Source organism: Pseudorca crassidens, chromosome 2, assembly GCF_039906515.1.
Source record: "Pseudorca crassidens isolate mPseCra1 chromosome 2, mPseCra1.hap1, whole genome shotgun sequence".
Lineage (NCBI taxonomy): Eukaryota > Metazoa > Chordata > Mammalia > Artiodactyla > Delphinidae > Pseudorca > Pseudorca crassidens.
In genome coordinates this window covers 37,450,810-37,473,023 of record NC_090297.1, presented here as the reverse complement: position 1 = coordinate 37,473,023, position 22,214 = coordinate 37,450,810, and the positions used below count along the sequence as shown (strand labels likewise).

At 41.7% G+C, this 22,214-nt stretch overlaps 1 protein-coding gene across 2 annotated transcripts in view; it reads right to left on the bottom strand.

The window, feature by feature from the left end:
- The window catches only part of NASP (nuclear autoantigenic sperm protein), a 35,184-nt gene extending 13,346 nt beyond the window's left edge, over positions 1–21,838 (bottom strand). Inside the window, exons 1-2 of one of the 2 annotated variants that reach the window (XM_067725964.1) lie at positions 21,656–21,838; positions 7,308–7,358 (exon numbers count right to left, since the gene is read on the bottom strand). In XM_067725964.1, the coding sequence (XP_067582065.1) occupies positions 7,308–7,358; positions 21,656–21,714 (110 nt within the window). In that variant the 5' untranslated portion in view covers positions 21,715–21,838. The remainder of the gene's footprint in view (positions 1–7,307; positions 7,359–21,655) is intronic. The other variant, XM_067725965.1, reaches the window with a different exon arrangement.
- Between the last annotated feature and the right edge of the window lie 376 nt (positions 21,839–22,214).

Here is a 22,214-nt window from a genome sequence, read left to right as displayed (position 1 = left end):
CAACTAGAAAAAAGCCTACGCACAGACCCAGCACAACCCAAAAAAAAAAAAAAAAAACCTTCAAAACAATAATAATAATAATAGAAGGAGAAGACTACTTAGAAAGAATCTAGGCTAAGACCGAGGAAATAGTAGAAATGGTTAGATTTTCAATATACTTATTTTGGAATTTGCTAACGTACTGGATACATAATTTCTTGAATGAAAGTGATAAAACCAATGCTTTCTGGCCTGGGCAACCGTGATAACAATGGACACTTACTATGTGTCATGTGATAATTATACCTATATTTACATTTAATCTTGGTATCCACTTCATAAGGCTGTAACTTATCTCCATTTTACAGATGTGAAAACAGAGTTAGTGGCAGGGACCATCTAGATCTCTAGATCATCTAGACCATCTAGATCAAGATTTATACAACACTGCCATTTACTGAGATAGTCAACTGAGGAAAAAGCAGGTGAGGGGCAGGGTAATCTAGTTTTGGACATGTTAATTGTAAGATGCCTACTGAACCTCCAAGATATTCAAAGGAAGAGATTCAAGAAACATGTAAGGACTAAAGATACAAATGGGGTGTTATGCGCTTAAAGCCACAGGCCTGAGCTAAACTGGGGGAGATTTACCTAGGGAGTGACTATTAATAAAGAAGTCATAGGACTGAGCCCTGAGAGCATTTCTACATCAGAGGCAGGGGAAATGGGGAAGAACAAGCCCTTGTCACTCCCCCTACTGAAAAAAGAATAGCTAGTAAGGGAAAAAAATATAGTATCCCTGAAGCCAAATGAAGACATGTAAAGAAAGTGATCCACTGGATCAAACGTTACTGACAAGATTAACTAATCACTAGATTAAGGAATAATATAGATGGCATTAATGACCATTAAGCAAAACCACTTTTTTTTTGTTTTTTTTTGCGGTACGCAGGCCTCTCACTGTTGTGGCCTCTCCCGCTGCAGAGCACAGGCTGCGGACGCGCAGGCTCAGCAGCCATGGTTCACAGGCCCAGCCGCTCCGCCGCATGTGGGATCTTCCCAGACCAGGGCACGAACCCGTGTCCCCTGCATCGGCAGGCGGACTCTCAACCACTGCACCACCAGGGAAGCCCAAGACCATTTTAGAATGGTGAAAGAAAAACTTGAAGAATGTTCAGGAAATAAAAAAGGGGAAGTAAAGAAACAAAGTAACAACAACTCTTTCATGTTTTCTTGTCCAAGAAACAGAAATGAAGTAATAGGTAGAAGGGGATGTGGGGGATCAATGAAGGGTTAAAAATAGGAATACAGGGCTTCCCTGGTGGCGCAATGGTTGAGAATCTGCCTGCTAATGCAGGGGACACGGGTTCGAGCCCTGGTCTAGGAGGATCCCACATGCCGCGGAGCAACTAGGCCTGTGTACCACAACTACTGAGCCTGCGCACCACAACTACTGAGCCTGCGCCTCTGGAGCCTGTGCTCTGCAACAAGAGAGGCCACGATAGTGAGAGGCCCCCACTTGCCACAACTAGAGAAAGCCCACACACAGAAATGAAGGCCCAATGCAGCCAAAAATAAATTAATTAATAAACTCCCACTCCCAACATCTTCTTTAAAAAAAAAAGGAATACAGTTTGCCCTTCAACCAAAGATTAAAAATACTCGGGGGGGGGGGGGTGTACAGTGTGTGGTAATTCCAGAAAGCTCCAAAAAGCAAAACTTGAATTTGCTGCATACTGGCCAACTATTTACATAGCATTTTCATAATATTTACAACTATTTATGTTGTACTAGGTAGTATAAGTAATCTAGAGACAATTTAAAGTATATAGGAGTATGTGTTCGGTTATATGCAAATACTATGACATTTTATATAAGGGACTTGAGAATACACAGATTTTGGTACTGGGGGCGGGGGGCAGGGGTATCCTGGAACCAATCCCCCATGAATACCAAGGGAAGACTATGCGATACAAATAATAAGACTATGCAGTACAAATAAGCTCATAGGAGAGGAATGGAGTAGTACTGCTGGATAGAGAACTAACAGAGCTCTGTTTTTGAGTAGATGACTGAGGATGGGATCCACTGAACAAGTGGAAATGTTGGTCTTTATATAGAAAAGCAATGGGGACTTCCCTGGTGGTGCAGTGATTAAGAATCCACCTGCCAATGCAGGGGACACGGGTTCGAGCCCTGGTCCGGGAAGATCCCACATGCTGCAGAGCAACTAAGTCCATGTGCCACAGCTACTGAGCCTGCGCTCTAGAGCCCACGGGCCACAACTACTAAAACCTGCGCACCTAGAGCCTGTGCTCTGCAACAAGAGAAGCCACCGCAATGAGGAGCCCGCACACGGCAACAAAGACCCAACGCAGACAAAAATTAATTAATTAATTAATTATTTTTAAAGGAGAGCAACGGCTCGCAAACTTTTTGGTCTCCAGACTCTTTACGCTACCAAATTACAGAAGGCCCTCGAAGAGCCTTTCTGGATGTGAGTAATATCTATTTGTATTTACCATATTGAAATTAAAACTAAAAAAAATTTTAAATATTTTAAAATGTTACATGTTAACATGACTTCTATGAAAAAATGACTATATTTCCCAAACATAAAAAATTTAGTGAGAAGCACTACTGAACATTTTTACAAATCTCTTCAATGTCTGGCTTAATAGAAAAGCTGGATTTTCATATTCATTTTTCTGCATTTAACGCATTGGGATTTGTTGTTTTCATTGAAGTATAAAATATCTGACCTCACACTGATACCTGTTTGGAAAAGGGAGTACTTTAATAACCTTTTTAAATTTTTTTGTGGGATCTTAGTTCCCTGACCAGGGATCGAATCCAGACCCCTGGCAGCAGAAGCGTGGAGTCCTAACCACTGCACCACCAGGGAATTCCCTTGAATAATCTTGTAAATGGCTGTGGATTTTCTTCTCTGATACTACACCAAAACTCAATGAGTGGTAGTTCCTTAAAGGTTATTTGCAATGCAGAATCTGAAAATGTATTGACGAACTTTTCATACTGCTACATTAAAAATCATTGTTCTGGGACTTCCCTGATAGTGCAGTGGTTAAGAATCCGCCTGCCAGTGCAGGGGACAGGGGTACGAGCCCTGGTCCAGGAAGATCCCACATGCCGCGGAGCAACTAAGTCCATGCGCCACAACTACTGAGCCTGCACTCTAGAGCCTGCGAGCCACAACTACTGAAGCCCGCACGCATAGAGCCTGTGCTCTGCAACAAGAGAAGTCACCGCAATGAGAAGCCTGCACACCGCAATGAAGAGAAGCCCCCACTCACTGCAACTAGAGAAAGCCCCTGCAGCAATGAAGACCCAATGCAACAAAAAATAAATAAATTTATTTATTTAAATAAAATAAAAATCATTGTTCTATCTTGTACTCTGAATAGATCTCCTATTCATGAATGATTTTGTACACTCATATACATAGCAGCATTATTCACAATAGCCAAAAGGAATCAACTCAAGTATCCACTGACAGATGAATGGATAAACGAAATGTGGTCTATACATACAATGGCATATTATTCGGCCTTAAAAAGAGAACTCTGACAGATGCTATAACATGGATTAACCCTGAAGACACTATGCTAAGTTAAATAAGCCAGTCATAAAAAGACAAACGATGTAGGATTTCATTTATAAAAGGTACCTAGAGTAGTCAAATTCACAGAGACAGAAAGTAGGATGGTGGCTGCCAGGGGCTGGGGGAAGAGATGGGACGTTGTTTAATGGGTAGAGTTTCAGTTGGGGAAGATGAAAATGTTCTGGAGATGGATGATGGAGAGTTTCACTTCTGCAAGAAGGGACTGGCTCCACAGTAACGTACATGTACTTAACATTACTGATCGGTACACTTAAAAACGGTTATGATGGTAATTTTTTTTAATATTTATTTATTAGGCCGCATCAGATCTTAGTTGTGGCAGGCAGGATCTTCGCTGCAGAGCGTGGGCTCTAGAGCGCGTGGACTTCGTTGCCCCGTGGCATGTGGGATCTTAGTTCCCCGACCAGGGATCGAACCTGAGTCCCCTGCATCAGGAAGCGGATTCTTAACCACTGGACCATAAGGGAAGTCCCTATGATGGTAAATTTTATGTTATATGCATTTACACCACAATAAAAAACAACCACCACCACCAATTTCATCAGAAGAGTCTTGAAATATTGGGACTACATGAGACAGGCTCACGGTAGTCAATACAACTTCGAAGATTTTAATTTATTTTCATCTGAAAGCTCAAATTCTATCACTGACAACAGATATTCTCAGTTGCTTCCCTTAAAGTGACAGCCTCACTTTATTAATTTTTGAGAAACTGTCTGCCAAATACCCAAGTCTGAGTGATCAGTCTGTTGTTCATCCTTTGAAATCTAGAATTCCATGAAAAATTTAATTTTTTTTTTTTTTTTTTTTTTTTTTTGCGGTATGCGGGCCTCTCACTGTTGTGGCCTCTCCCGTTGCAGAGCACAGGCTCCGGACGCGCAGGCTCAGCGGCCATGGCTCACGGGACTAGCCGCTCCGCGGCATGTGGGATCTTCTCAGACCAGGGCATGAACCCGTGTCCCCTGCATCGGCAGGCGGACTCTCAACCACTGTGCCACCTGGGAAGCCCCCAAAATTTAATTCTTTATTCAAACAGTCACACAAATGCTTTTCTTAAAGACAACCATCTTACCTACCTACTTCAGGGTGCAGAATTAGCATTCCTATTTCCCATTTTGTCACACAGATTATTCTAAAACCATGTAGTGAAGGACTGAGAATAAATTTATTAGTTTCTATTGCTTCATCGTGGAAGCAAAGAAGTGAAACTGGGAGTGAACTACTTGTACTGCCTTGACCTTTGTTAAATAAAGGTCCAGCAAGTTTACCCACCATTGATTTTGCACCATTAGTGCCAATGTCAACCAGCAAAAACGGCAAACGGTCTACCAATACGAAAAATTTTGACCTTACGGAATCTCTGAAAGGGTCTTGGGGGTCCCAGGGGCATACAGACTGCACCTTCAGAACCTCTGAATAAGAGCATGGACCCACATCCAGAAGAATGTGGGACTTCCCTGGTGGCACAGTGGATAAGACTCCGTGCAGCCAATGCAGGGGGCCCGGGTTCAATCCCTGGTCAGGGAACTAGATCTCACCACAACTAAGAGTTCGGGTACCGCAACTAAGGAGCCCGCTGGCTGCAACAAAGACTGAGAGCAAACAAATAAAAAAGAAAAGAAAAAATAAAGAAAGAAAAGAATGTGTGGGTACAGATTTAAGATAGATTAAGAAACTCCTCTTCCTAACTGCTTATTACTGAACAATCAAATGTTTTATATATATTTATTTTATTTATTTTTGGCTACATTGGGTCTTCATTGCTGCATGCAGGCTTTCTCAGAAGTTGCACGCAGGCAACTTCTTCGTTGCGGTGCATGGGCTTCTTATTGCAGTGGCCTCTTGCTGCGGAGCGTGGGCTCAGCCACGTGGGCTTCCACAGTTGTGGCACATAGGCTCAGCAGTTGTGGCTCATAGGCTCTAGAGCACCGGCTCAGTAGTTGTGGCACATGGGCTTAGTTGCTCCGCAGCATGTGGGATTTTCCCGGACCAGGGCTCGAACCCGTGTCCACTGCATTGGCAGGTGGATTCTTAACCACTGCACCACCAGGTAGTCCCCAATCAAATTTTCTTAAAAAGTAAAATCATCAAGTAAGAGCAAGAAGACAGGTGACGGTACTGAATATTAAGAAGTTACTCAGCAGAATGGGAGAACAACTTGGCCAGGGAAACATGCTATAGTTGCCAGGCAGTACTAAATAACCATTTCAGATCAGCTGTTACAAATTTATGAGACTAGTCATGTTTTTTCCAACCATCCTTCCAAGTTTCTCTCAGAATCAGATTATCATACTCCTCAAAAGATCATCAATGCTTAGAATATTAATAATCACATATCAGCAGTGTTCCAGGGGTGAAGTAGCCTAGCTACATTTATACCTTATTCTCAGTCCAGAAATTTAATACTATGGTATATACCAAGACTCTAAAAAGGTTACACGAATGTTTTTAGGACCAATCCTGAGCAGTACTCCTTCCACCCCAAAACGAGACTGACTCACAAATCAGTAGGTAGTATTTGTAAAAGACATGGTTTAAATAACCAAGATAACAATGGAATTTAAGACCACAATGTGAAATGATAAAACAAATGAAAACTTAAAGACTCTTAAAAAGTGCAGATATTTTGCAAAAGGGATTAAACAGAATTTAGAACAGTAATTTTCAACCTAAGTGAGCTTAAGATTTAACAGGAAGCTTTTCCAAAACACTCATACACTAAAAGCTTAAGAAATGAAATTTCTAGGAAGGCAACCCAGGCATTTACCTTTTGGATAAGCTTTCTAGTTAATTAATTATTATGCTTACCTCTGGTTAAAAACCACGGTCACATCCAGATGGGGAAGTTACATGGAAGTACATGTGAGCTCAATATAAAATTTAAAACTTTCAACCAGAATAACAACAAAATTGAAAATGGCAACCTTACAAAACAGAGATCTAAATCAGTAGAAGTATTCAAAGAAAGAGTAAGTTAGGGACTTTCCTGCTGGTCCAGTGGTTAAGAATCTGCCTTCCAATGCAGGGGACACAGGCGGGGAACTAAGATCCCACATGCTGTGAGGCAAATAAGCCCATGTGCCACAACTAGAGAGCCCGCACACCACAACTACAGAGTAGCCTGTGCACCACAACTAGAGAGAGGTCTGCACTGCAACTAAGATCCGACACAGCCAATAAATAAAGAAATAAAATATTTTTAAAGAAAAGAATAAGTTAGGGACTTCCTTGGTGGCACAGTGGTTAAGAATCCGCCTGCCAACGCAGGGGACACGGGTTCGAGCCCTGGTCTGGGAAGATCCTACATGTTGCAGAGAAACTGAGCCCGTGCGCCACAGCTACTGAGCCTGTGCGCCACAGCTACTGAGCCTGTGCTCTAGAGCCCGCAAGCCACAACTACTGAGCCTGCATGCCACAACAACAACAGAAAAATAAGTTAGCATTTGCCAGGCATGTTGGGTACTAAGTAAGAAGAATTAAACAAGTTTTTCAATTCTAATATTTTAATCAAATACAAAAAAAACTGACGACATCATTGTCAGGACTCCATACTTTAGACAGGTACTTTAACATTCAGTCTTATTCGTTACCTATTGAAAATAATGAAACAAACTGCCCTCAAGTTATATACCTCTTAGTCTATGTTCCAGATATAAATCTAATTGCACCATGTAAATAATCTTACCTCTCCACTTTATCTGTAGAGGTAGAAGGAGCAGGGGCATCTTCTTCAATTCTGTAATGAAAAATTAAGAGGAAAAAAGTAAAAATGAAGGCTATTTTAAGACTAGAAATTAAACAAATTAAGAAAATATGGGGACTTCCCTGGTGGTGCAGTGGTTAAGGATCCGCCTGCCAACTCAGGGGACACGGGTTCGAGCCCTGATCTGGGAAGATGCCACATGCCACGGAGCAGCTAAGCCCATGCGCCACAGCTACTGAGCCTGAGCTCTAGAGCCCGTGAGCCACAACTACTGAGCCCTCGTGCCACAACTACTGAAGTCCGCGTGCCTAGAGCCCGTGTTCCACAACAAGAAGCCCACACACCACAATGAAGAGTAGCCCCCGCTTGAGGCACGTAGAGAAACCCCACGCGCAGCAACAAGACCCAATGCAGCCAAAAATAAATAAATAAATAAACTTTATAAAAAAGAAAATATAAAGCCATAAAAAGAGCAATTTATTGGGCTTCCCTGGTGGCGCAGTGGTTGAGAGTCCGCCTGCCAATGCAGGGGACACGGGTTCGAGCCCTGATCTGGGAAGATCCCACATGCCGCGGAGCAGTTAGGCCCGTGAGCCATGGCCGCTGAGCCTGCGCTCCGCAACGGGAGAAGGCCACAACAGTAAGAGGCCCGCGTACCGCAAAAAAAAAAAAAAAGAAGAGCGATTTATTAAATGCCCAAAATATTAAGGTTTTACATAATATTTACATTATCAAATTTAATCCTTACTCATTCAAATAACCGTTGTATGCTTATTTGCTACACATGAAGTATACTACAGTGAACAAGACAGTTACATCCTAGATCTGAGTTTACGATCGGACAGAAGAGAATGCAGTATTTGTTATAACCCAGTATGTGCAATCCTGAAAATCTCACATTCTGCAACTGCTCACTAAAAATAAGTTTTTTTTAAAAAAAGGAAGAAGCAGTTTCCCAGAACATTCATTTTTTTGAAAAGTACTAATAAATATCTTTAAAATATTTCATAGTTGTGTTTACTAAAAAAGTCTAGAAATAATGACCAACTCAGCAGCACGAGTAACCCCCCTAGCACCTAGACTGTGCTCCTGAAAATCCATTTCCCACTAAAAATAACCAAGACTCTACTGAGAAAGAATTGATTCTAAGCCAGGGCAGGGGAAGTACATAGGTGAATCTGGGACAATTTCATGCCAGAAAGCAACAATACTATATCTAATATTATTTAGGGTCATATCTACTTATCGTCATGCTAAAAGGAATTATAAAGGAAAAGTGGAAATCCAGGGTAAAGCATGGGAAGAGTTCTTTTTACTATTTTTTCACTTTTCTATAAATTTGATGTTTCATATTTACAAAAGTATTACAAAAGCACACTTAGGAGCCAACCTCAGTAAAATCTCACTGGTCAAAAGGGACAATGAGCATCAACAAAGATAATAATTGCATAACCAACAAGGACCTACTGTATAGCACAGGGAACTCTGCTCAATATACTATAATAACCTAAATGGGAAAAGAACTTGAAAAACAATAGACACATGTATACGTATAACTGAATCACTTTGCTGTACACCTGAAACCAACACAACATTGTTAATCAACTATACCCCAATATAAAATTAAAAAATTTTTTAAGATAATTACAATTGATTGGAAAACTCTAAATATGTTTAAATCCATGAGTTCACAATGACACAAAAAAACCAAAAAGAACTCGTTAGTCATTTTTAGAGACTGACAGGAGACCACTGCATTATTTTGAAAATTGATAAATGGGAAAGAATTTACCCTTTCTTTACAATAAAGTTATACCTTAGGTAGGTTTCAAGACAGGGTCGACTTAAGTTATTACTTAGGAACCCTATAGATTGACACCATTCACTTGGTATTAATTTAAATTCTTGTCTCTTTTTACCTGCCCCATCATCAGTTTTCACCTATATGCCAAAGGCAACATTCAGCTAAGTAAAGACATACTATCATTTATAAATGTGCCCCCAAAGCACACCATGAGAGCTGAGAATGCTGTTAGCTGTGGTGAAATGGAAAAAAGAACAGTGGGAAAACAGGAAACTTTACTAGTGAGTACTAACACCTCAGGAGCAATAAATTAGAATTGAAGTATGTACAGCAAGAAACAGTAGAAGTATGAGAGAACACAAGAAGCTGTAGGAGAGAAAAAGGCTTTCCTATATAGACATTACTGAAAACTCCTCCAAAGGTTAAAACATACATATAAATAGAACTGAGTCAACTAATTTTTCACACCTGGACTTTCTTGTTTAGTGATAACAGATTTATTAAAATAGCAGTGTAATATACACAGTGTGGACGAAACAAATGAACAGTTAAAAAATAGCTTGCTGGGCTTCCCTGGTGGCGCAGTGGTTGAGAGTCCACCTGCCGATGCAGGGGACACGGGTTCGCGCCCCGGTCCGGGAGGATCCCACATGCCGCAGAGCGGCTGGGCCCGTGAGCCATGGCCGCTGAGCCTGCGCATCCGGAGCCTGTGCTCCGCAACGGGAGAGGCCACAACGGTGAGAGGCCTGTGTATCGCAAAAAAAAAAAAAAAAAAAAATTGCTTGCTCAATTCAATAAATAAATATACTAATTCAAAAAATTAAATTCAATAGACATTTTAGTACCCACTATATGCTAAGCATCAGACACAGTCTCCAACAAAAGTTAAAGCAGAGGAGACAGGGAATTCCCTGGCGGTCCAGTGGTTAGGACTCCTCGCTCTCACTGCCAAAGGCCTGAGTTGGGGAACTAAAATCCCACAAGGCGCAGGGCGCCGCCAAAAAAAAAAAAGCAGAGGGGACAACTTGAGAAAGGCAGAAGAGATTAAATGCCAGGCAGGGACTAACTATATTGGAGTCTGAGTTCTAGAAAATGCTTTAGAGATGAAAAGGTGTCAGTTTCTTTCAGCAGGATCCAAAATCTTTGCTCCTAACTCCTAATCCTTTTGAGAATGTTATATTGGTCTACAAATTTGATGAAAAGCCCTGGGGGGAGGGGAGGCAGGGAAATGGGGTTGAAAATAATCAGAGACTTCACCGTTAGGGTGACAGGAATGAAGTACAATTTAAATGCTTTCAGCTGCAACATAAGCAAGCAGATGATCTGACCAGAATGCTGGAATGGCCTTGGATCCTTATCTCCTAAACACCTCCTGTCATAGCTAATTATGTTCAAATAGTTTAACTAAAGGATTATTCTGGCCAAATTCTAGCACAGAGCTTCTCAAATTACCTGCGATTGAAGGACCAGACTTTTAATTTCAATGTGTAAGACATGGGTTTTTATAAAGTATTAACAGAAATGTCAGAGTAATGTCAAATTTCTTTGTTCCCAAATGCTTACTCCCAATTTTTATACATACACACAGCATGGTTTGTGGGATCTTAGTTCCCCAACCAGGGACTGAACCGGGAGCCACAGCAGTGAAAGCGTGGAGTCCTAACCACTGGACCACCAGGGAATTCGCTATACTTGTATCTTTGTAGACCAGTAACGAACAGTTCACAAACCAATACCAGTCTGTGGCACTCACAAAGTGGTATAACACAAACGTCCAAAGTATGAGTACTAAAAACAAACACGTTAACACTGTACATACATGCTACATTCAAGCACCAGTAGCAACAATAATACACAAAATGTTTTGCACCCCACATAGGTGACAGATGAAGTGCAACACTATTAAACTTTCACGGTTAGCCATAATGGAAGTTATCAGGCATCAGATTCAAATAACTCAAACTACTAAAAAAAAAACAGCCAAAATACACGAAACACCAGTTTTACACCAGTAGCACAAGACAGTAATCTGAGAGAAGGGAAACAAATGAGGTGAGTCCTATGAGTATCCCCAGGTTACTATCTGGAGAGACTTGTCCACAGGACAGAGAAGGACCATGAACAAAGTCCATCTCACAGAATTGAGAAGACAGAATTTGAGGTTTGGGGTGGCCTAGGTAGCTAGAATTTACAGGACAGACTAGAAAGAGAGCTATAGAGAAAGCAAGCTTCAGAGATCTGTAGACGCTTCCCCCCAGTCTCTGTTTAAGTGCTGATCAACTTATGCATGAGAAAACTACTGAGACCCAGGAAAGAATGACCCAGAAAGGAATAGGCAAAACTATCCTTGGAAATCACACAGGGTCTAGAATAAATAACTCCCATCAGCCAGTCTGTAATTTAAAACATGGAGTCCTGATAATGTATTTGATTACATTGTATTTGATTAAAATATTAGAATTGAAAGTTACTTAATTCTGCTCCTTACTCAGTATACAACATGCCTGGCAAATGCTAACCTAGTCTTTCTTTGAATACCTCTACTGATTTAGATCTCTGTTTTGTAAGGTCGCCATTTTCAATTTTGTTGTTATTCTAGTTGAAAGTTTTAAATTTTATATTGAGCTCACACGTACTTCCATGTAACTTCCCCATCTTGATGTGACCATGATTCTTAACCGGAGGTGAGCATAATAATTAATTCACTAGAAAGCTTATCCAAAAGATAAGATGCCTGGGTTGCACCCCTAGAGATTTTATTTGTTAAACCTGAGATAGAATTCATGTTTGTTTTGGAAAAGCTCCCTGATAATGTCATAAATAAGGCAACTGTCAATCTCTGTATCGTTATTAAACCTTAATTCCTCTCTACTTTGGAGAATACCTCCTTAAACTATAATGTAAATTCCAAGACTGGAATTTACTTTTTTTTTTTTTTTTTTGGCCGCACCCCACAGCATGCGGGATCTTCCCCTACGAAGGAACCCATGGCCCGCTGTAGTGGAAGTGCGGAGTTTTAACCACTGGGATGCCAGGGAATTCCCTGGACTTTACCATTGTAACTTTCCTTCACCCCACTTTCCATGTCCCCACTTTCTAGAAGCAAGGCTGGAACCAGGTCGTTTAGGTTTTTTCTTAAGGTTTTGTTGTTGTTTTGTTTTGAATTTTTGGCTGCACTGTGCAGCATGTGGGATCTTAGTTCCCCGGTGAGGGACTGAACCCATGCCCCCTGCACTGGAAGGCAAAGTTTTAACCACTGGACTACCAGAGAAGTCCCAGATCGTTCAGTATTGATGCCAACCTAAAGTTTTAAATTTTTATCCTTAAGTTGAGGCACTGAAGGTGTAATATGATCAAATTTACCTTTTATATACTCAGTGGTATAAAAGTTTGAAGTGGACAAAATGAGGAAAAAAGCATATCAGTTGAAGATACTATTAAATAGCACTGTAAAGCACTCAGCAGTGATAAACTTACTTCCATTCTTATTTAGTAGCCTAGACAAAAAGGGCATGTACTAGCATAGTCAGAAGAAAAGATGGATTAAAGCAGTGGTTCTCAAACTTCAACCTACACGAATCACTTGGAGCTCATGTTAGAACACGTTGTTGAGGGCTTCCCTGGTGGCGCAGTGGTTAAGAATCCGCCTGCCAATGCAGGTGACACGGGTTCGAGCCCTGGCCCGGGCAGATCCCACATGCCGCGGAGCAGCTAAGCCCGTGAGCCACAACTACTGAGCCTGCGCTTTAGAGCCCGTGAGCCACAGCTACTGAAGCCCGCGCACCGTGCTCCACAATAAGAGAAGCCCATGCACCGCAACCGCAACGAAGACCCAACGCAGCCAAAAATAAAAATAAATAAAATTAATTTATTAAAAAAAAAAAAGAACACGCTGTTGAGCCCCAACCCTAGAGTTCTGGTTCAGCAGGTCTATTATGAGGTCCAGGAATTTGCATTTCTAACAACTTTCTAGGTGATGCTGCTACTGCTGGTTTGGGGACCACACTGTAACAAGCACCATATTAGAAAAAAAATTACTAACTCATGTTCATGTCCTATCTGAGCCATAGACATGTTTACCCACAATTATTTTTTAATGTTAATTATGGTAGTTACTACATTTAAAACTATGAAGATATCACATAAAAATCTGGATTTCTGCTTCTCCTGAAAAATCATTATGTAAACTCTGAAACCAGAAAAGTACTAAAGAAAACCACAGGCGAGTTACATTGTAACTCATCGGGAGAAGGCCTTTCATATTCAGAAATCATGTAAGACTGATAAATTCTACTCCATCTCATTCATTTCACAAAAGGTTAACTTAGTGAATATATACAGAATATTAAATCAACAGGGAAAAAGGTCCAACAGGAAAAGATTAAAGGATATAAACACATTCACGGAAAATGAAACACAAATACCTCAAACATTTGAATACATGCTCACACTCATTCTTCAGAGAAACACAAAATTACAGTGAGAAAGCATTTTTTACCCATCAAATAGTCAAAGACAAGAATGTAAGAGTAACAGGTGTTCACATATATTGCTAATATAAGTTTAAATTCACAAAACTTCTATGAAGGTCTATTTGGCAATATCTATCAAAAACAACAAATGAACACTCTTTGATCCAGCAGTTCCACTTGTAGAAATTTATCCTATAGATATGAGTCCAGGGTTACACGGTTATTCCCTAGAGCACAATTTGTAACAATTAAATTCTGGAAAGAATTCAAATGTCCATCAATAGGAAACTCATTATGAGACAGTCACAGAATAGAATACAATGCAGCCATTAAAAAAAAGAAAAGAAAGTAACTATGCCCTAATGAGGAATCATCTCCAAGATATAACGCTAAGTGCTCAGAAATGTGTCAAGTGTGCTACCGTTTACACAATAATATAGAATTAATAACTACTTACAATCTGCTCGTATATGCATAAGGTAGCATTGAGGGACACATAATAAATTACTAACACTGGTCGACTCAGAGGAGAAAACCTATGTGATTAGGGAATAAGGGTTGGAGGGACATTTCACTGTGTACTTCCCCTTCTGGATTTTGAACCAGGAATGTATTTCCTAGTCAAAGAAATAATTACAATATTCTTTAAATATTAGAAATACCTGCCACTATGGCATACATTCTCCCCAATCAGCTGAAGTTGAACAGTGACCTAGCCCTTTAAGGGACAATTCACTTCAATCCCCACCACCACTTCACTTTTTCCTATCTGGCCCTCTAGGCTTTACATTTCTAAGCCCTGTTACAGACTACCAAACTGCTAAACATTGGTAACTGTTTAGAAATTGAAAAAGGAGGGGGGGGAATCTAGAATTTTTATTTCTGGGATTGGGAAACTGAGTGCTATCCAACCAAAATAAGGTACAAGAGCAAGATTATTAGTGAAAATTGGGGTGTACATACTGAGCTGGTTTTGAGGTGCTTATGGAACATCTAAATGGAGAGCTTCAGGGACTTCCCTGGTGGTCCAGTGGCTAAGACTCTGGGCTCCCAATGCAGGGGTCCCGGGTTTGATCCCTGGTCAGGGAACTAGATCCCACATGCCGCAACTAAAGATCCCGCCTGCTGCAACTAAGACCCAGCGCAGCCAAATAAATATTTTTAAAATAATAAATAAATAAATGGATAACATTCAATAGGCAATTCAGAGCAAACATCTGTCAGACATAGCAGTGCCTACTACATTCTCATTTAATCCTCTCACAAAAAACCTTGTGGCTATTTTCCAGAGAAGTAACTTACCCAGTTACACGACCCCATCATAACTCATTCTGTACTCCAATTGCCTACTGACTTTCTGTATTCCCCATCAGGATTAAGATCTAAGAAACCATGTCTATCTTATCCTAAACTGTATCCTAGCAAAGCCTGGTATCTAATCAGTATTTGTTAAAGTGACCAATTCTGAATCACTAGGGTAGGATTAACGACAAGTGACTTTGCCACTTACCATATGAAGTACCTCAGTTTCCTCAACTATTAACAGTACCTACCTCACAGGATCTGTTTTGAAAATTAAATGAGAAAGTTCACAAAGTGCTTAGTTCAATGCTTGGCACATAAGGAATCAATAGATTCTAGCAATCATTAACACTGAAAGAACAGAAAGATAGGAAGAAATGGAGGCAGCATCAAAAGAAGACATAATTAAGGAGGGAGTGTCTGGTATCAGAGGCAGCAAAGAGGTGCCAAAAAGGCAGCAAAAAGAACTCATTAGAAAGCTAAGAATAAGGACTATTTTAGCATTTAGACAATCCATGATCACCTTTAGCAATGTTGTTTAAATGACATGAAGAAGCCAGATCGAGACAGGTTGAACAAATGTGTATATTCTCAGAACACACCTGTCCAATTAGATTGTGATCTGATGACCAGCAACTGATACCTTATTCATCTTTGTATCTCTAAAACCTGACACATTAAAGTATATATTGAATACATTTGTTAAATATATAAGCAAACAGAAGGGGGGGGAAAATGGACACCAAAAATTCTGCAGACTCTTATCTAAAGAAGCCTGGCTATGAAGGGAAGAAGCAAAGAAAGCAACTGAACGCATATATCACAGAGAAAATGTTTTTAAAAGCATCCATCTTGGGACGTTTGAATGCAGAGATGGTGCTATCTAAGGGGAAGGAAAGGAAGCACCAAGAGACCAAATAGGTAGTTGCTGGCAGACAACCAGACATGAAAAAACCCCCCACAAATCTCCAGTTGTTTTATCTTAAAGATTTTTTTTCTCTAACATAAACCCTCAGCCTGTGAAGAAGGCTTTTCTTCTGGCAAACTTTTATGTTCCACAAGAGGTCTTAATCCTCTAGCCATCTATTCTGTGTCTGCTAGAGCAGAGAAGCTGAACATTTAAGGAACAACAGCACTGACTGCACTCTCTTTAAATTCTTGGCCCCATATCTGAAACAAGGACAACATTGGCAATCCTACCACATTCCCTAGAATATGTCTTCCAAGTCTCCAACATTACTATCTCTCCTCATATCTCCTACACCCTACTCCATTCCCCCTTACTTCTAAGCAGACCTTGCTTCATACCCCATTGAGCAAATAGAAACCATTAGACAGGAAGTCTCCCTTCCTCAACCACCAAAACTACCAACCTGCTTGCCTCTGTATCCACATTCTCTGCTATCCCTATTTCTATGAACGAAGTTTCCCAGTTAGAAACTTCATATAGCTGGCCCCTTGTCATTCATCTCATTGTGGCCATCCCTGATCGCCCAATCTAAAATAACCACCCAGGGCTTCCCCCTGCACTGATGGTGCAGTGGTTAAGAATCCGCCTGCAAATGCAGGGGACACAGGTCCAAGCCTTGGTCGGGGAAGATCCCACATGCCGCGGAGCAACTAAGCCCATGTGCCACAACTACTGAGCCTGCGCTCTAGAGCCCACGTGCCACAACTACTGAAGCCTGTGTGCCACGACTACTGAAGCCCACGTGCCACAACTACTGAAGCCCGCGTGCCTAGAGCCCATGCTCCGCAAAGAGAAGCCACCACAGTAAGAAGCCACGCCCCGCAACGAAAAGTAGCCCCCACTCGCTGCAAATAGAGAAAACCCGTGGGTAGCAACGAAGACCCAGTGCAGCCAAAAATAAATAAGTAAATTAATTAATTAAAAATAAATAACCACCCAGTTACCTCACATCACCTTAAAACTAGGGTAATTCTTTGCATAGCACTTTATCACTGATATTCTCTAATCTATATATTCATGGTCTCTATCCCAGTAGTCGAAGCTCCATTTGAAAGCAGAGATCTTTTCTGTCTCCTTAACCACAGCGCCTCTACTAAATAAGACAAATGCTCAATAAATATAGGGAAAATATGCCAATAAGTAGGAGGAAAGAAAACTGCTTCACAAAACTTTCCTGAAAAAAATTTCCTTGTAGAATCTCCCCACTACTGCCACCATTTAACAAATGGGAAAACTGAGGTCCACCGCAGCAGCTAGAAACAGAACTCAGTTTTCCTGGCTCCCAGTCATCATAGAAATTTAGCATCATCTGTCATCCTCCCTATAAAGTTTTTTGGGGTTTTTTTGGCTGTGCCACACAGCATGCAGGATCTTAGTTCCCCGACCAAGGATCGAACCTGCACCCCCTTAAGTGGAAGCGTGGAGTCTTAACCACTGAACCACCAGGCAAGACCCTCCCTATAAAGTTTTATGGTACCCTTACAAATAAATACAAGTTCAACATCCACCTATGACACTGTAATGTTAGAAGTCAGAAGAGCTAGGCTTGATGGGAGGAGTATGACTAAAAAGGTTGGGGGGGGAAGCTTCCATATAATGTTTTGTTTCTAATTTCCCTTTGTGAAAATTCACTCAACTGTACATTTACCATTTGTGCATTTTGTAGTATGCTGTACTTCAATAAAATGTACTGAAAAACTGGCAGGGAAATTTTTTTTTTTTTTTTTTTAGCCACGCTGAGAGGCTTGCAGGATCTTAGTTCCCCAACCAGGGACTGAACCTGGACCATGGCAATGAAAGTGCCAAGTGCTAACCACTGGACCGTCAGGGAATTCCCATGGAGCTTTTAACTTACGATTTCTTTTGGGAGATTTATAGTTTCAGGTCTTACATTTAGGTCTTTAATCCATTTTCAGCTCATTTTTGTATACGGTGTAAAATAAGGATCTAACTTCATTCTCCTGCATGTGCATATCCCGTTCTCCCAACACCATTTGTTGAAAAGAATATCCCGGGACTTCCCTGGTGGCCCAGTGGTTAAGAATACGCCTGCCAATGCAGGGGACATGGCTTCGAGCCCTGGTCCAGCAAGATCCCACATGCCATGGAACAACTAAGCCCGCACGCCTAGAGCCCGTGCTCCGCAACAAGAGGGGCCACCGCAGTGAGAAGCCCGCCCACTGCAACGAAGAGTAGCCCCCGCTCACCGCTTAGCCCGCATGCAGCAACAAAGACCCAATGCAGTCAAAAATAAAAAAATAAATTTAAGAAGAAAAAAAAGAATGTCCTTTCTTCATTGAGTGGTCTTGGCATCCTTATCAAAGATCATTTGACCATATGCAAGGATTTTTGGACTTTCTTTTACATTCCATTGTTCTATTTGTCTATCTTTATGCCAGTAGCACAATGTTTTGATATCAGCAAGTGAGACCTGCACTTTGTTCTTTTCAAAACTGTTTTGGCAGGGAATTTACTGGCGGTCCAGTGGTTAGGATCCCAGTTCAATCCCTGGTCAAGGAACTAAAATCCACAAGCCTCGAGGCGTGGTCAAAAACAAACAAACAAAAGAAACTGTTTTGGCTATTTGGGACCCCTTGAGATTTCTTATGAATTTTAGGATGCATTTTTCTACTTCTGCAAAAAATGCCATTGGCATTTTAACAGAGACTGTGTTGTATCCATAGATCTCTTTGGGTAGTATGAACATTTTAACAATATTAAGCATTCTAATCGATGATCTTTTTTTTGTGGAAACTTTAGGGTGAACCTCAGTGTTTTTTTTTCCAAGAGGGTGTAATGTTTAATTGGCATCCAAAGATAATCAGCTAGATGTTAAAAAATAATGTACATCTCACAAAAAATTACATTTGTCCTTGACTTTTGCTTCTCTCTGATCCACGTTATTAATAGATCATACTACAATACATATGCCACATATTGAAACTGTACCAAGGCATTTAGATATATGAAAGGAGACATTAACATTCATTGAGTCATTTAATTTTGTCATGAGCTGACAATTATTAAGTGCATTTATCAAGCCTCATAAAATTTATACAAACTAGGTCATTTTACCCTACTGTCATAGCCCAAGAAACAGTGTATGTTTAAAGCCCAAATTGTAAAATTGCAATTAATCTTACTATTTTTTGGCATTTTTATTTTTTTTACAATTGTGAATTTGTCTTTTTATTTCTGCATTGCTCTACATATTTTTTTCAGTTTTATTTTTTTATACAGCAGCAGGTTCTTATTAGTTATCTATTTTATACATATTAGTGTATATATGTCAATCCCAATCTCCCAATTCATCCCACCACCACCACCACCACCCCTCAGTTTTTTTTTTTTTAACCGATATTTTTTTTTGGCCAGGCTGTGTGGCTTTCGGGATCTTAGTTCCCTGACCAGGAATTGAACCCGGGTCCTCTACATTAGGAGCAAAGTCTTAACTGCTGGACCACCAGGGAAGTCCCTCCCTGAACCTCAGTTGTTTGAAGTGGTAAGTGGAGAATACTTTCGGATACGCATATAAAGATTACCAAAGTTAATGGATGTGATGAGTAAATTGTCTTAAGAGTACAAGGTCAGGGACTTCCCTGGTGGTCCAGTGGTTAAGACTCCGTGCTTCCAATGCAGAAGGTGTGGGTTTGATCCCTGGCGGGGGAACTAAGATTGTATAATGCCGTGTGGCACAACCGGGAAAAAAAAAAAATTTTTTTTTTAAATCTTCTGAAAATAGATTTTTTTTTTTTTGCAGGTCCACCAAGAGAGACTCTTCTCATTTACACATTTGAGCTAATATACTGAACCTAACTCCTCCACCCAACCAAAATATAGGTACACAGGTACGTTAGCTAAATCTTTCACACAAATATATTCTAATTACAGTGACATTAATTCATCATAAAGCTAACTTACAAGAGGTTATCCATCTCATTTTAAACAGCCAAATACTAAGCACCAAAATAAGCCCCACACCAACACAGATGAACCTTCCACTTATGGAAATAGGAACGACAAACCCCAGAACTTTAAGGATTACTGAGCTAAACCACTTATTTTTACTTTGACATCTCTCATCTAAAGGTACGAATAAGTAGCTCAGAAATTATAAGACAGTTAAAGTAAAATTCAATGCATCACATAAGACTTCCTCTAAGCTTTCTCATTCCTCCTTACCACTACAGTACAAACTGCTATATTCTTTTGTAACATAAACAAAAACGTTAACAACTACTTAGAACTATTTAGAAAGCTAATAAGGACAAAGACTGATTTAACATTTAGACAACCATTGATAACCTTTAGCAACGTTGTTTAATGGCATGAGGGGACAGAAGCCAAATTGTAGCTTTTAACAGATGACAAAACTGTAGCCCAACATTCACCACTTAAGCAATGAAAGCGGTATCAAAATCAACTCTGAATTGTGGTTTATTTCTCATTCAATTTTCTCTCTCTACTGGTTTGGAAGTTAAACATGTTTTTTTATTCTTTCAATGGCTATACTGGAATTATAATGTGCATTCTTAGTAGTTTATTAAACTCACATAAATTTTCCTTACCCACCCCCTTAAACGACGGAAACGCTTTACCCCTGAATTGCCCCAGGAACTTACTAAGGAATGATGCCTTTATTGTTCTAACTAGCTAATTAGATTTTCATGCAATTTCCTCTCAAGCTTTGGGGATGGGGGAAAGGATGAGTAATGAGGGAATAAAAACTTGAAATACTAGGGTTTAACCTAGAGTCTGCCACTTAATAATTTGGGTTATTTCTTGTTTCTTCGAATAACGGCCTGTTTCCCTTCACTGTTCAAAAAATACCTTTATGTCTGAGTGGCACTGTGCCGTTTTCATAGCAATCATGTCTTCTATCATTCCTTCCAGTCCTTCTGTTACACTTCGCGCTTAATACTGCCCATTCTCCTAGCAACCAAACACTGCTAGAAGTGAAAAGACCTCGACGCAGTGCTAGAAGATGCTTCGCCTCACGATAAAATCCCCCAGAAGCAGCCAAGTCCCCCGCCAACGTCCCCAAAGTCTAAAAGAACCACGATGCTCTCCACCACAGACAAAAGAAATGGGCCTTGCTGAGGGCAGGAGAGTACCAGGTGAGCGAAGAGACCGCGGGGCACAAGCTTCACCGCGTCCCACGGCGGAAGTCCGAGGCGCTCGGGAGCCGCAGCCACAAACAATGGAGTTTTCCCGCCTCCTCAGGGCCCCGCCCCCTGCTCCAAAGCCGGCGGAGGGAAGCGAACGCACAAGCGCACGACCCCGCCCCCGAGAGACCCCGCCCATCCCGACCCACCGGTCCGGCCTCCTCCCTCGTGCAGTTTTTTTTTTTTGGCGCCAAATCTGTTGGTTATTTTCCCGATGTGTTTGGGGATCCTACCGGAGGCGCACGCCAGGAGTGCGGGGACAGCAGGGACGTGAAGGTACACTGCCGCGCCGGGGCCCCGCCTCCCCGCCGATAGCCCCGGGCCTGGGGAGGAAGGAGAGGGGCAGGCGATTGGAGACAGCCGCCGCTGCCCCCGGCAAGATGGCGACCGCGAAAAGCGGGGCAGGGGGCCCCAGCCGGCCGGCGTTACTGCCATATGAGCGAGGCTCTCTGCTAGAAGTGGGCTTCTCCAGTGTCCGGCCCTCCCCGAACAGCGGCGGTTGTTCACTGGAAGGAAAGCCCTCCCACCCTCCGGTCTGTCCCTCCCGGTTAGCCTCCGTCCACCACCCCCTCCCTGCGGACTGGCCAGTGCCTCAAGCTCTCCACGGTCCAGCTTACTTATCGGCGGAAACCAGCTCCGCGGTGATGGCGGCAGTGGCTGTGGACTCTGCGGCCATCGTTCGCCTGAGGTGGTGGGCCAGCGGACGGGATAGTGCCTGAGGGAAAAACAGAGAATTTGGAAAGCCAGAGACTTATTCGTGGACAGAAAATGGCAGATTGGAGACCCCGCGCGGCTGGGCCCTCTTATATACCAGGGCCCTTCGCCCCGCCCATCCACTTCCGGATCCTCCCCCTCGAGTTTAAAGGGCCAGGACCCAGCCCCAATCCTGCCCAAGGACATCCCCCACCCGCACCACCTGGTTCTGCGTGATACCTTTCCTCCCTGGCTTCCTCGAAAAAAGCAACTTTTTGCTTCTCTAGCAAGTCGCGTAAGAAGAACTAGAATCTTGGTACTACTACTCCTGACTGAACGGCGGCCAGCGACTTCCAGAGAATGGGAAGCTGGGGCTGCACTACATGTTCGGAGCGAGTAGCCGACAGTCTCTTTCCAGGCCGTATACTCAGGAAGTTAACTAAGACTTTCTGTCGGTCCGCTCAGTCGTAACGGATGGACACG